Here is a 14,700-nt window from a genome sequence, read left to right as displayed (position 1 = left end):
CACACGGGAGGGGCTCCCCGAGTGTTGGATTGAAAGGAGGGGTGGAGTAGCTGAACGTCTCTATCAGCAGACTCGGTGGGGAGCAAGGTCACTTGGAATTCCTTTGTGCGAGCCTGGGATTTCTTTGTATAAGCCTAGAGCTTGTGAAAGATGCAAGCAGCCTCATTTGCTAATGATCATAATTAAGCCAGAATCTCTTATTCCAGCCCCTCGGGGAGAGAGGCACAAAGCATGGGGCTGATGAATTGGCTCCCTGTGCTTCCCTCCCTGCTGTGTCCCCGCCCAGGTGAGATGTGTGCCCACACCTGCCCAGGTGCGCTCACTCGCACACAGCCACATGCTGATGGGGCCTGGCAGGGTAATCGCATCTCAGAGCTCTGCTAAAACAACCAGTCACTAGTGTCCCAGAATCAATCCAGGAAAAAACAAAATGTGTCACACGGGGCCCCTGGTGTTAAGTAGATCGGACACCTTCAGTGTCATACTTTCTCATGCTTTCTTCATTCTTTCTGTGTGTCTGTGGTGCTCACGGCTGGGGACCAGGTATGTGGGGCAGGCTGAGATGTGAAAGCTTGGGCTCTGGACCTCAAATAGCTCAGAAGGGGAAAAAAGACCACTTCTGCCAAAGCACTGTAACGCAGTGATTCCCAAAGCGTGTTTTCAGTGAGATGCTGTGCCAAAAAAGGTTTCGACGGCTGTGGGAAATGTTGCTTACGCTACCGCTGTCTCTGACCCTGCACATGAGCGGAATAAACGCCCAGAGAAGTCCTGCAGAAAAGGAATTGGCTCGACCTCGTTGAACTTCTAGTTTCCCAAACATACGGGAGACTAACCTCCCTGTACGCCGACAGCGGTTTCCTGATGTCACTGATATAACAGGGATACTATCTGCCCTCCAACCAGGCCCAAAGTGCCCATCCTCCACCCAATGCCCTGCAGTAGCTGGAGTCAGAACCTGGGCAGGGGGAGAGAGAGAGGGTGAAAGGAAGCCCAGGCTCTCCCGCGGTCCAAGCCCCCTGGGGCTGTAGCCTGCCCCCCACCCCCACACCAGCAGTGAGCAGGGAGCCATTGGAGGGACCGGAGGGACACGAGGGCAAAGCTGTGCTGTACACTCTACTTCCGGGAGGCCAGCGAAACACTAGCCAAGAGCGCAGAGGAGGTCAGGGTCTGTGAGCAAGAAGTGGACCTGGAATTGCTTTGGCAGCATTTGGGTTGAGTTTTGGGGGTGTGGGGCTGTAGGATAGGTGGGCTGAGGGCAGACGACTTCAGTGGATTCGGGCCAATGGTGAAGTGTACTGATATTTTCAGCATCTGCACGTCGTCCCTTTGCGAGCTCCTACCTGGGAGAGGTGTGCCCAGGTGGCCCACCTGGGAGAGCTCCTCCCAGAGTCTGGGGCCCCAGCACATGTGTGTGTAGGCGGGGGGGGGGGGGGGGGGGGGCAGCTAAGGAAAACAGCATGTGCTCTTGCCGCACCGGGCCCCTGTCACTCCGCCGGTGCTGTCAGGGAAGAAACAAAACAAAACAGAGAAGTGGAAGTTGATTCTATAATTAGTGCAGTTTCTTCACTGTTCATTCAGGATCTCCAGAGATCAATTAGCTTGCTTTTAAGCTAAAAGGCATCTGAATAAGTATTTAACCTGCATAGCAATTGATATTTAAAACAGATGAGGATGGGAGTGACAGTGCAGAACGGGCCGCTCCTGTCTCCTCCACTAATTTCGCGGCTTCCGCGACTCCTGCCCCTCACCTCTGCCCACTCACACCCGGTGTGGCCTGCAGTGGGGCCTCCTGGCATTGTCAGGGCAGGGCTGCGGGTGGGCAGGCTGGCACTGAGGGGCTACTGGAGGCAGGGCTGTCGTTCACATGCTGACACCACCGTGGAGCAGGTGGGCGGGGACGGGGGTGGGGAGAGGAGCCCCAGTTAGGGCTGGCCCGCCCCGCCCCCAGCCCGGGGAGCCTGGTCCTCTCTCTCCTGCCCCCAGCCGGCGCTGCCAGCCACAGGGCAGCACCTCGCCCTCCAGGGGGCCGCAAGCGTGCTTCCTGAGAACGCCTCGGTGGAAGCTTCCTCACCTAGGAAGAGCCAGCGGCTGCCAGGCTGGGGTGGGGGCAGCTTGGAAACTGCAGGACCTGGTGTCCTCCTGGCTGAGCAACTTTTGGCAGGTGGTTTGAGGATATCTGCGTGCTTCTTGCTTTGCCACTGAAATATTAACATCCTAAACTGGAATTAGAACAAGCTCTGTGTGTGTGTGTGTGTGTGTGTGTGTGTGGTGTGCATTGATAAATGCATTTATTTCACAAATGGGTCCTGACATCCTCTCTGTGCTGCATAGTGTGTTGGGCACTGGGGAGGGAAAGAGATGCCAGGATGGCTAAGGTGTGTCCCCACCTTCCAGATGACCACGGCCTAATGGGGGAGGGGAGGCACCCGATGCATCATAACACGTGTGACCCTACAGAGTGTGAACTCAGAGCTCAGGGAGGATGCCTCAGTCGGGGACCCCAAAGCAGACCCGACAAGGTTCTGGTTCTGCGGGTGATTCCAGGCAGGTGGTGCTGGACAGGGAAACAAGGCGGGGAGGGAGGAAAGGCAGTGAACGTGTGTCCACCGGTGGGCTACACTGCCGATACCTGGGGCTCAGCCCCACTGGGGCCCTTTGAGAAACTGTAAATCGTACCTCAGAATCGTGCCTCCAAGGGGCAAGGAAATGAGTTCACCCATCTACTCCCTGCCTCCTGGGCAGAGGTTCTGTGGAGTTCCTAACTCCCTGGCTCTTGTGGCCTGTGCTGGCCATGCCTGCACCATTGCCAGAGAATGTTCTAGACACAGAATGCCCAGGCCTTTCGGAAGATGTGTCTATGGGGGGCCCCTGGGGAGGGGGACTAGGGCATAAGGACAGTGTCTGCGACACAGGCTGAGAGGAGAAGCGTGGGAGCCAGGTTGGGAGGGACGGAACGGAGGAAGAAGGAAAGGCAATGCAGGCGGAGGAAGAGCACGCTGGAAGGGACCGGCGTGGATGGGCCGGCGAGCACTGCCATGTGGGTGGAGGACGTGCCATGTAGAGGAGCCGAGGCTGGGGGAGGTCGGGCTGGACCCGGAAGGGTCTCGGAGGCCAGCTTGGGGCTGGTCCTTCTGCTCTGGGCCTGTGTGCGTGACGGTGGGCTGCATCACGGCTCTGCCCCTCCAGGAGGTGGGCCAGCCCAGCCGGTGTTCCAAGGATTCTAGATCTTCATTCCTCCGGCCCCTCCGGCAAGGGCACTCGCTGCTGGCTGCGCCCCTCCGCGGCAGACCCTTTCCCAGCCCAGTCCCCACAGCCCTAACTCCCGCTCCTCAGCCTGATGACAGCCCATCGGTCATCAGGGTCTCTGGGCAGCACTGGAGCCTCCAGCCATCTTCCCGACACGGTCGATTCTGCAATATTTGACTTGCACGTCCCTGAGTTGTACAGACAAAGCTCCACATATCACCAGATCAATTAAAACAACTCCACCAGGCCCCGGAACTCAATCAGGAGCCCCTCCCCTGGGACCCCACGGTGCTGCTGCTTCTCTGGATGCCCTGGCTCTAGGACGTGCGCCCCAGCTTCCTTGGCACCTCAGGATAGTGACTTCTTACCCCTCTCGTGGGCTTGCAGTGGGCCTGAGACGATTTTTGCCATTTAGGCCTCAAAATAGCTCTGTGTTGTAAGTGCTGTTAATATCCTTGTTTTCAGAAGATGAAATGGAGACACAGAGGAGGGAGGGGACCTGCCCAAGGTCACACAGCTGGGAAGCGGTGGGGTACACTGAAACCAGCCATCTGGCTGCAGCACCCATACGCCTGACGATACTTCTGTCCTCATCCAGACCCTGTCCTAGACCCCACATCCCTTCGCCCCTCCTCACCGACCGGTCCTCCCCTCCTGCCTGGATCCCACTCCCCCACCCTCCAGTCCCGCCGAGCACAAAACCACACGTCTTCTGCCCAGGATGCCCATCCAGGGCATCTCCGCTAGCTGCTGCACTCTGTCCACAGCTCAGCTCTCAAGCAGGTCAGGTGCCACCTCCTCCATGAAGACCTCCATGGCACTCTTCTGAGTCTCACCAGCTTTCTGACCGTTCTTCTCACCTGGAGAATTTTTAGCCATGTAGTGTTTTTATTTGCGCCCCTCCTCTCGTCTCCTTTTCCAAGCTGTGAGCTCCCGAAGGGCTGGGAGGGTGCCCCGGCGCTGGCTGACTCACGCAGTGACCAGCACAGAGTCATGTTCCCAGTTGTAGCCAACAAACTGCTTGGGAATGAATGAAGGAAGGAATGAATGAACGAACGATTGAACATGAGGGGAGACACACCTACTCCTTGCCCCCCCCACCTTGCCCACAACCTCAGAAAGCCCATCCTTGGGCCTTTTCTGCAAAGCATGGCTTACCTTCTACAAACCACATGTTATGCCCACCGGGGAAAGCCAGCTAACCTGTCCCCCGACTCCTCCTCCTGCTGAGACAACAGCATACAGAGGCCCAAAAGCAAGTTCAGAGGCACCGTCAGGTCCCCCAAGGGCTGGCTGAGGTACAGTAGAGAGCAGAGCCTGGTTCTTCCAACCCACAGGCTGCACAGAGCCGCAGGGGCCCTGGCAGGGAGAAGAGAGAAACTGATCAGAACAGACAGGGAGGCGGGCCCCGGGAAGAGGCTGTTAGCAACAATCTCGCTGATCAGCGTCTCAATTAATCTCCACGACACCTTGGAAACTTCAGAAAAAGAACAAAGCGGACCAGAAAAGAAAGAGCAGACTCAAGCCCCGGAGGAGACAGTGCCTGGGCCTGGTGTTGGGAACATGGGCGTCTCCTGGGACTCCACTGCAAGACAGAGCAGGGAGGCAAGCGCAGGCCCCGCCGTGTCTCCGGGGCTCGCCGCGCTCAGGGCTGCGCTACTTGTGCCAGGGCCAAATTCAGGAGCGCAAAGTTTTTCAAGAAAAAGGGAAGTCTGAAAAGGCTCTAGAGCGGCCCTAGACAGTCATGAGGTCGTGGGCTTACGCAAAGGGACTCAGCCTTCTACTGTCATCTGCCCTAAGACCTTTGCCTCTGGGTCTCTCTAGGGCCACTGACCAGAGGGAATATGTGTTGGGGGTGGGGGTGCTGCAAGAGTCCTTAACCCTTAATGTTGTAGGGGTGAGGCCCGGCAGGGAAGCCGTGACAGTACTTCCTCCTGTTTTTTGAGGTCACGATTCAGTGTGACACACACTGCCATAGCAGGCTCATCTCAGAGGCAGGGAAATTCCACCATTTGGGCACATTTCCAGAGATAGAAAAAGCAATTTTTCAAATATGGGCATTTAGGGGCGCCTGGGTGGCTCAGTCGGTTAAGTAACTCTTCTTGATCCCAGCTCAGGTCTCGATCTCAGGGTCGTGAGTTTGGGCCCCGTGTTGGGCTCCACACGGGGCGTGGAATCCACTTGAAAAAAAAAATGGGCATTTTTGCTTAGGGTGTTCAGAATGTTTCTCAAACATACAACAGCACAGCATTGTAGAGGGAGCAAGAAGGAGGTTGGTTCTGGTTGGTACAGCTGATTCAATCCCTCTTCCCCGACCCCTGGCCCTCAGTTTCACTCTATAGATCAGGGGAGGTTGGAGCTAGTGTTTTTTGCTCCGTGCTTGGTGGGGCCCTGGGGGCTACCCGAGCCTTCACACAACCGTGGTATCAAGTCTTTAAGTGCCCAGGTGGTGGAAATAGGCTTGGGCAGTGGTGTGCTAGTAAACACACTTTCCAGGAAGAAAGCCCTAATTTGTAGCGTCTGCTTATTTCCGTGGTGTAAATACTCTCACTGTGGCTGATTTCAAGGGGCCCGCTCACTTTGAAAATTCCTGAAAATTTCACAATCGGTTCTAACAAGCTGGCTTTGGTTGAAGAAGGGAATCTACTACATAGTAGTTACAATGGCATCCTGAAACTCCTGGGCCTCAGTTTTCCCTTATGTGAAATGGGACAGTAATACTCTCTAATGCGGTTGTAGAGGTTCTCTGAGTATTCGATGAAGAGTGTGGAAAGCACTCAGCATCCTCCCTGACACATCAGTTATTGTTATTATTATTATTATTTTTACCCAGGGGGTTTCCACTCAAGATTTTGTTTAAAGAAAATGTTCCAGTTCCAGCTGTGCTCCACCCCTGCTTACATCTTCTGGGACCTGTCTCTCTTCTTCCCTCTCTCTCTCTCTCTCACATACACAAACCCCACCCCAGTTCCTCCACAGCCCTGGTGTCTCTGCTCCATTTTATTAAAGCAGAAAGCAGTGACAATTATTTTCATAATGAACTGGCTCTTCAAATTAATGCCAATTACACTATGCAATCATGATTAAGATTATGCATTAATCAACGGTGCCAACCTACTTATTAGCCTCTTTAAATAACGATCATGAGGAATGTATGGGAAGGGAGAAAACGGAGAGGAGCCAATTGAGTGGGGGAACTGCCTCTAAGTGGGGCGGGGTGCTCCCTCCAGAAGCCAAGACCCAAAGCAGCCTCTCTTCCATGAATCAGAACCCTAGCCCATCAGACCCTGAGCTTCCAAAGATCCTTGATCTGTACAGGCCTCCAGCACGAAAGGGAAAGGGGTCAAGAGGACCCAGTAGGGAGAAGGTAGAAGAACCCTTGACAGTTTATCAATTGATGAGGTTCAGTGACCCCTTTTCCTTCCTTCAAAAGCATGAAAAGGTAGAGTATGATCGATACTTCCCCTGGAGTAATGCCACCCCCACCTTAGGCCAGGTCTCCCAGATGCAGAGCCTGAGGCAGGGATTGAGATGCATGAGGTTGATAGAGGGTAAGAGAGTTCTTTAGGAAATCCCTGTCAGGGAATAAACAAAGCAGGGTAGAGATGGGGACAGGGTAGGCAAAAATGCCACTTTGGGTAAGATCTGGCTTTTGCCTGATGCAGTGTGGAGGTGCTAGTGGGGCTCTGGAGTATGCATGCACCAAAGAGTTACCCCCACCCTGAGGCCAGGGGACCACCCTTTTGAGCCTCAGTGTGCGTGAGTCATCAGTGGCTGCAGACTGCCCCCAGGGTCGGGGTGAGTGGGGTAATCTTCTGGGCAAGGTGGCTCCCTTCAAATAAGAACAATTCTCTATAGAAAAGGGCAGCCTATGTATGGAAGATTCAAACCCAGTTCAGCTGCATCCAAAACCCACTCTTTGAACCTCTATGCTGTACCCAAATATTTGTTGTTGGGGTATCCCAAGACAGTCAAACATTTGGGGTCACCTGGCCCTTGACATGTTCAAGTAGAATGACGCCCATCCTTGCACCGGGTTTGGGAGGGGGAAGGGGCAGCCTCTTCCCAGCAGTGTCTCTGAGAATGCTCCTGGGTTTCTAGTTTCTCTGAATCTCTGCTTATTCCATCTTCTCTCTCATCCCACCTCCTGCACCTCTTGTCTTCTTTCTGCCCCAGTTCACCCTGTGCTGGGCACTGCCCGCCTACCTTCACTTTCCCCAAAGAGCACAAGCTGGTGTCCATTTTCTGTGGCCAACTTTACTCAGCGTCATTTCTCCTGGAAGGAAGGGAGGTGACAGCACAGTGCAGGCTCACTGGAAAGTAAGCACCCGGCACCACTGTGCTAACCCGATCCCTTCCTGCCATGGAAGATTTCGTACCGGCCTCATCCACATTTGGCCATGAGTCGTAGTCTCCTCCTTTCTCCCTTTTCGGGTCCACAGCCTAGTTATGGTCTTCCTCTTAGGCCCCTCTCCCATCCTCTCCATTCAAAACTCAGCATCACATCTTCATATCCTTTGCACAACAAGGTAGTACTACCATAGTCTTATCTTCTCCATCCAGGCCCTACGGGACTTTTCCCTTGAAGATAAAGGCTGCCCTTCCCCTAGAAGAGGGGATGAACTATAGCCCACTGGCCCAATCCAGCCAGTGCCCTGTTTTTGTAAGTAAAGTTTTATTGAAACGCAGCCGTACTTGCTTGCATACCTATTGTCTATCGCTTTCATGTTACAATGAAAGAGTTGAGTAAACCCATCTGGCCCACAAAGCCAAAAATATTTACTATCTGATCCTTTACAGAAAAAGTTTGTTGACTCCTGCCCTAGAACGTAGAAGTTTAAAATTCATTTTGGCCTTCTAAATGGCATTCTTTTAAGAATTGCCATGAATAAAGCTCTCACCACGTGACATGCATTTCGTTACACTGTTTTCTTTCTTCCTCGCAATGGTCAACCCTTGGAAGTATGTACCCCATTTTGCAGATGGAGAAACTGAGTCTCAGAGAGATTGAGTAACTTCCCCCAGTGGAAAGAGCTAGGGTTCGGACTGAGGCTTAACCATCACCAGAGTCTGAGTTGGGAACCTTTCCGCTTTTGCATCCAACGGCTGAGTCCCGCACATTGGCTGGTTATTGTCTGCTTATTGTTGCCCGAGCGTTCCTGGAGGGCAGGAGCCTGGTGCTAACTTCTCTTGATGCCCTAAGACTCTGGGGCAGGTTGGCATGTGGCAGAGATCGGTAGGTGTTTAGGGAACTGAATGGCACATCTCCCGGGCTGGGATTTCAGTGCCTGAGATGTGTCACCACCCTCATGCGCTAGCAGCCCCTCTCCTTTCCGCCCCACCTGCCAAGATGTGAGACGCCAGGAAGGAGTGAAGCCCTAGGAAGCGGCTCCTTGTCTCCCTCACCTTAGACCTTCATTTGGGATGGGGATCTGTAATGACCGGATTGCTTCCTGAGCTCCCTTGGATAATGTTTTTTAATTTTTACATTTTAAAACAATTAAAAGAATGCGTCTTTATTGTCAATAACTTGGAAAAATCAAGAAAATAGGAGGAGCAAGCTGAAAGTAACCATAAACCCCCTCTATCCAGAGATACTCATTGGTCAAATGTTGGTACAAATCTTTTCAGTCTTTTTTCTATAAAGATAGATAATGTGCTTTTAGTCTGATAAATAGATTTCAAACTGAAATATAATATTGTTGCTTTGGTGGGGTGGAGAACGAGCATTTTCTATATCATTAAGTATTCCTTAAGAGCATTTTTTAAAGCTTTTTTCCTTATTACCAAAGCTCTTGCCCAGTGCAGAGGACTTGGGGAAAAAAGCACTAAGCAAAGCAATCCATTATCTTTTTACTTTCTAGAAAGAACCTCTGTTAACATTTTGGTGTATGCCCTTCTGGTATGTCCTTTTTGATTTTAATGGGACTTGCATTAAATTTATAAATTAATTTGAGGAGAACTGACATCTTTACAATATTGAGCCTTCTCTTCCAGGAGAAAGTTATGTCTCTCCATTTATTCAAGCCTTCTTTTATGTCCTCCAGTAAAGTTTTGTAGTTTCCTTGGTATAAGAATTGCACGTTTATTGTAAAGTATTGTATGTTTTCGCTGTTGCCTTTGTGAATGGGGTCTCTCTTTTTCCTTATAATTCCTCCCTGGGTATTGCTGATGTATAGGAAGGCTGTGCGTGTTTCTGTGTTTGTGTGCTGGCTTCTTGATGGCCTGTCTAGCTTCTACGAGGTTTCCATCCGATTCTCTTGACTTGTTAAGAACACAGTAATAAGCGTCTACAAATAATATTGCATCTCTTTTCTGATTGCACTCCCATGATTTGTTCATTTTGTCTTATTTATACAATGATTTTAAAGAATATTTTATTATGGAGGATATCTGCTATATCCACTTAGGGAGAATGGTGTAATGGAGCCCTGTGTCCCCACTGCCTGGCCCCAGGGACCAGGAACCCATGACCTTTCTTGCCCTACCCATACCCCCCTCACACCCACCCCTCCCCCGTGATTTCGCAGCAAAGCCCAGATACCACGTCATGCCATCCTATACCCTGACTCTTCATGCCTGCAAGTTGTTCTGCCATATGGGTGGCTTTTAATATATCGAATAATCTCCTACTTTGGGACATTAAGTTGTTTCTGTTTTTTCAATATTATGTCAAGAATATCCTTCCACTAAATGTGTTTATGTATCTCTAACTTATTCTAAATTTATATCCTTAGAAATGCTAAAGCCCTAGCATTAAATTAAAACCCCTAGAATTACTGGATCATATGGTATTTTGATCGTTTATTTTCCTTTAAACACATACACACCATCACAGGATGGCTTTTCTGATTAGAAATATAACACATGTTCACGGCAGAACTTTTGGAAAATACAGAAAAACACAAAGAAGGAAATTAGAGTCACCCATAATCCTGCCACTCAGAGAGAAGCCCTCTTGACATTTTGGGATGCACTTTTCTCGTCTTGTTTTATGCGTGTGTCCAGCAAGCTTAGGCGCCCCCGTGCAGGCTCACATGCGTGACATGTGACACTACGTGTCACAGATTGTAAGCTTGCTGGAGAACTGGGGTGGGGGGGCAGACGGATTTGTTCATTTTTTAAAATACTTTAAAAAAATTTTTTTTTCAAAATGGTGGAAACAACCCTAATACCCATTAACTTGGCAGTGAACGGGTAAATAAAATGCGGTATATCCGTAGGAAGTACTATTATTTAACAGTAAAAAGGAATGAAGCGCTGATATGTGAATAACGTAATAAGGCTCAAAAATATGCTAAATGAAGGGGGCCGAATGCAGAAGACCACCTACTGCATGATTCCATTTATATGAAATGTCCAGAAAAGATAAATCTCTAGAGACAGACAGTAAATTAGTGGTTGCCTGGGGCTGGGGCTGAAAACAGTGATTGACTGTAAACGGGCTCAAGGGATCTCCCTGGGGTGATGGGAATGTTCAGAATTCTGATGATGGTCACACAATTCCATAAATTTACCCGAAAATCATTGTACACTTAACACAAGATGCATTTTGTGGAATTTCTCCATGTAAATTATACCTCCACGAAGTTGATTTCTTAAAACACTGAGGACAGTAAACATCAAGCTTCATTTGGAAAATAAAGAAAAGCACAAAGAGCAAAATAAGAAATCTACCAGAGGACTGTTCGCTTGTGCTGTTTTGAAATGGCTCCTATTTTTCTGCCAACGGTATAGATTCCTCCTTCTCTTCCTTCTCTTCTTCCACTTCTCACGTGGAATCACACTGCATCTGCAACTTTATCACCATTGCTTTTCACTTAAAAATATGTCCTGGGTCTTTCCCAAATCCTTAAATTTTTGCTATTACATGGAAATATATAGCTTACTACAGTTTATTGACTTTCTCTGGTATTGGAAATCCCTAGATCCTCCTCCCCATACGTGATCGGTGTGTCCACCGTTGCTGTCAGAGTCAATGCCTAGAAACTGAAGTATTGAGTCAAAGACCTAAGCATTTTTAAGGCTTTTGGTATTTTCTGATGGTCACCAGGAAGGCGAGGTATACCAGTTGCACTTCCACCAACAGTCAAGCAACTGTCTGCTTCCAAAGGCCCTCAGCAAAGCTGGGTGTTATAAGTTATTTTATGCTTTCCAGTGGGATAGGAAAGATGTGGTATCTCACTGTTGGTTGAAATGGAGCGTATTTGATTTTTAAGGGGGACATACATTTCTTCATATGTTAATAGCTCCTTTGTATTATTTTTTTCTTTAGCAAAATGCCTATGCTTGCCCTTTGCACACTTTTCTCTGATTTGTCTTTTTGTTGACTTTTAAGTGTTTATTTTTATAAAATAAGAATATCAACTTTTATACTGCCAAATACATTACAAATATTTTTCCAAGTTTGATGTTCGCCATTTAATTTTGTTCATGGTAGTTTTGATATATTATTACTTAATGTATATTATTTCTGTGGCGTTATCAGCATCTCTCCTATGGTTTCTGGAAAGGCTGCCTCCACTTCAATATCGTATAATATTCACGTATAATATCGTATAATATTCACCTACATCTTCTTTTTTGGTTCTTTTATACTGCTTTCTTTCCTCCTTCCTTCCCTTACTTTCTTGATGTTTAATCTTTCATCCATTTGGAACTTACTTTGATATATGGCTTAAGATTGGGATCTAACTTAAATTTCTCCCAAATAATTGAATAATTGTCTCAGCACAATCAATGAATAATTTATATTTTACCTACTGATTGGAAACAGCCACCTTTGTTATGTCTTAAATACTTATCTCTACTTGAATCTCTTTCTGGGGGCTTTTTATCGCCTCCCATTGATCTGTCTGTATTTTCATATGCCATTAGGACATGTTTTTAATTATTTTGGCTTTTATGATACGTTTGAAATCCGGCAGTGCAGATCACCTGTTATCGCTTTAGGCTGCTATCTCCTGGTTCGTCTTCCTGGTGCATTTTAGAGTCGTCTTGTCCGGTAAAAGAAAAACCCTCCTGTGATTCTGATTGGAATTGCATTACACTGAAAAATTAATTTGGAATAAACTGACACCTCTATTCTTGAGCCTGTCGTGGAATATGCCATGTCTCTTCATTGAAGTCTGCTGTTACATCTCTCCCTTGTAGTGTTTTTGTCATTTTTAATGCTGCAATTGCACACTTATTTGTTTTCTTATTTGTTATGTAATATCTTTGTTGATCTTAGAAAGGAGATCTTTTGCCATCAAGTTTTCTTACTGGTTGGTGCTGATATAAAGAAATGGTCTTAATCTGTGCTCACTGGTCATTTAACTTGACCCTCCTGCTACTTCTTAACTTGTTTTTGTGCTTGGGGATTAAGAGTTTGCAGGAAAGCATTTATATCATTTGCAAGAATTTTTTTTTTTTCTTTCCAAGAGGTGTGTCTCTAAATTCTTTTTCTTTCTTATTTTGTTGGTTAATGATGTGGTGTGAATCTTTACCCCTCCTTTATCTCTTTAATGAAAATGTCTCTAGTGTTCACCATTAGTGTGATATTGAAGGCAGATTTGAGCTAAAGATGCTTCAAGGCAGTAACTTCTCTGGTGCTAGTTTATTAAGCATTCTTAATAAGCAGTGGGTATTGGATTTTATCAAATGACTCTCTACATGTTGTGAGTTGATCATATGTTACTTTTTTTCCTTTGAACTATTGATGTAATGGAATGATATTCATAGATTTATGTTGAACCTCCCTTTCTTTATATTGAACATAACTATACCTGGTCATGGTATGTTATCCTTGTAATATTCTAATAGATTCTACTTGCCAGCACTCTATTGAGAATTTTCATAGCAATATTAATAAATTGGTCATTTTTATTTGGTTCTGTTTGTCAGTCTGTGGTGTCAGTCTCTGTTTCTGGCTAAGTGAAATGAACTAGGAGGATCTTCGTATTTCTTACGCGCTAGCACAATTTCCATGCATGGAATTATCTAGGATAGTATTGAACATTTTTGGGGGGCGGGGGAAATCTTGTCCACAAAACCTTCTGAGCCAAGCGCCTTTGTTAGCATGCCTCCCCTTCCCGAGCACACACGGATTTTACCCATCTCTTGCAGGAGGAATCTTTGAGTATGCGGACGGCCCCAACGCCCAGGTCATGAATGCTGAGGAGCATGCCTTTCGATTTTCTGCCAACATCATCAACAGAAACAGGACTCTGCTGCCCAACACAACCTTGACCTATGACATCCAGAGGATTCACTTTCATGACAGCTTCGAGGCCACCAAGAAGGGTGAGTATGCAACCTTTACTGTTGGGACAGAGGGAGCCTGGTTTGCTGTCCAGGGTCCTCAAAACAGGCCCCAGCTCTTGGTGGGCTCGAGGCTTAGAGGGTACGCCGCCTGGTTTGGGGACCTACCTCATTTCCAGTTCAGCTTAGGCTGTGTCATCCCCCAGCCTGTCCATCAGGAATTTCCAGGCCACTGGCAGGTGCCATGAGGGAATGAGGGGCCATGGGAGGAGGAGGAAAATGAGGCCTGAGATGGGGCTGGGGGGGTAGCAATATAGAGGTCAGCTCATAGCCCCAACACCTTTGAAGCGAAGCTGGCATTTTCAAACTTGTTTTTCTTTCATTGAAATCCAACCCAGAATATCAATAATTAAAATATGCAACATTTAGTTGCCATAAAAAGACTTCCTAAAAAACAATGACGCTGCTTCTATGGCTAACATAATTTGACCCCAGAGGCTATGGATGACACTTGAAGTTTGACATTAGCTTCAGCGTTCAGTACATTTCCATATTTTGTTTTAGCTGCACAATAACAGGAAAATTATAAGTCATAAAAAAATACGCTTTAGTAAATCCAGTCCGTTTTCCCCACACCTGAATTTCAAAAAATAAAACAAATGTTGGGTTGCATCCTTCTTTATTAGTGACACATTTGCAATAAGCTCCAATGACTGCACAGAAAGGACCGAAAAACTTTATTCCAAGATCCTCAGGGAGAAAAAAACAGCAACTTGTTAATACCTGAATGAGCTAGCAATATCCAGGCTGGCATATAGCACATTTGAGTATACCCATATGCTCCTTTGGTACTGTTTTAAAAATATAATTTATACACACACACACACACACACACACTTAATTGAAATTAACTTAGAGGCTCAGATAACTCTAGAAATAGTTTCCATATATCCCTAGAGTTCCAGGAACTCCATTTAAAAATCTCAGGCCTAAGGAATCTCATTTTCAGGGAAGACAAGGTCACCCTTCCTATAATGTGCAATCATAGACCCTTGCTTTTCTTCTTCAAGGCGCTTATCACAATTTGTAGTTAAATAATGGTGTATGTTTGACGTGTTTCTTATCTCCGGTACTACTAGAAGGAAGGCTCTCTCTTTTTAACTAATATAGCGCTAGCATCTAAAAGACTCGTGTATAGTAACTGCTCGTTGA

General features: G+C 47.5%; 1 protein-coding gene across 1 annotated transcript in view; it reads left to right on the top strand.

Annotated features, from left to right (window-relative positions):
• The window catches only part of GRIK3 (glutamate ionotropic receptor kainate type subunit 3), a 213,491-nt gene that overhangs the window by 114,595 nt on the left and 84,196 nt on the right, over positions 1–14,700 (top strand). The window contains exon 2 of the mRNA XM_026516525.3: positions 13,354–13,530. Coding sequence (XP_026372310.2) covers positions 13,354–13,530 — 177 coding nt within the window. The remainder of the gene's footprint in view (positions 1–13,353; positions 13,531–14,700) is intronic.

The sequence above is a fragment of the Ursus arctos genome, unplaced genomic scaffold (assembly GCF_023065955.2).
Source record: "Ursus arctos isolate Adak ecotype North America unplaced genomic scaffold, UrsArc2.0 scaffold_32, whole genome shotgun sequence".
In the NCBI taxonomy this organism is placed as follows: Eukaryota; Metazoa; Chordata; class Mammalia; order Carnivora; family Ursidae; genus Ursus; species Ursus arctos.
This window is presented reverse-complemented; position numbering and strand designations above follow the sequence as displayed.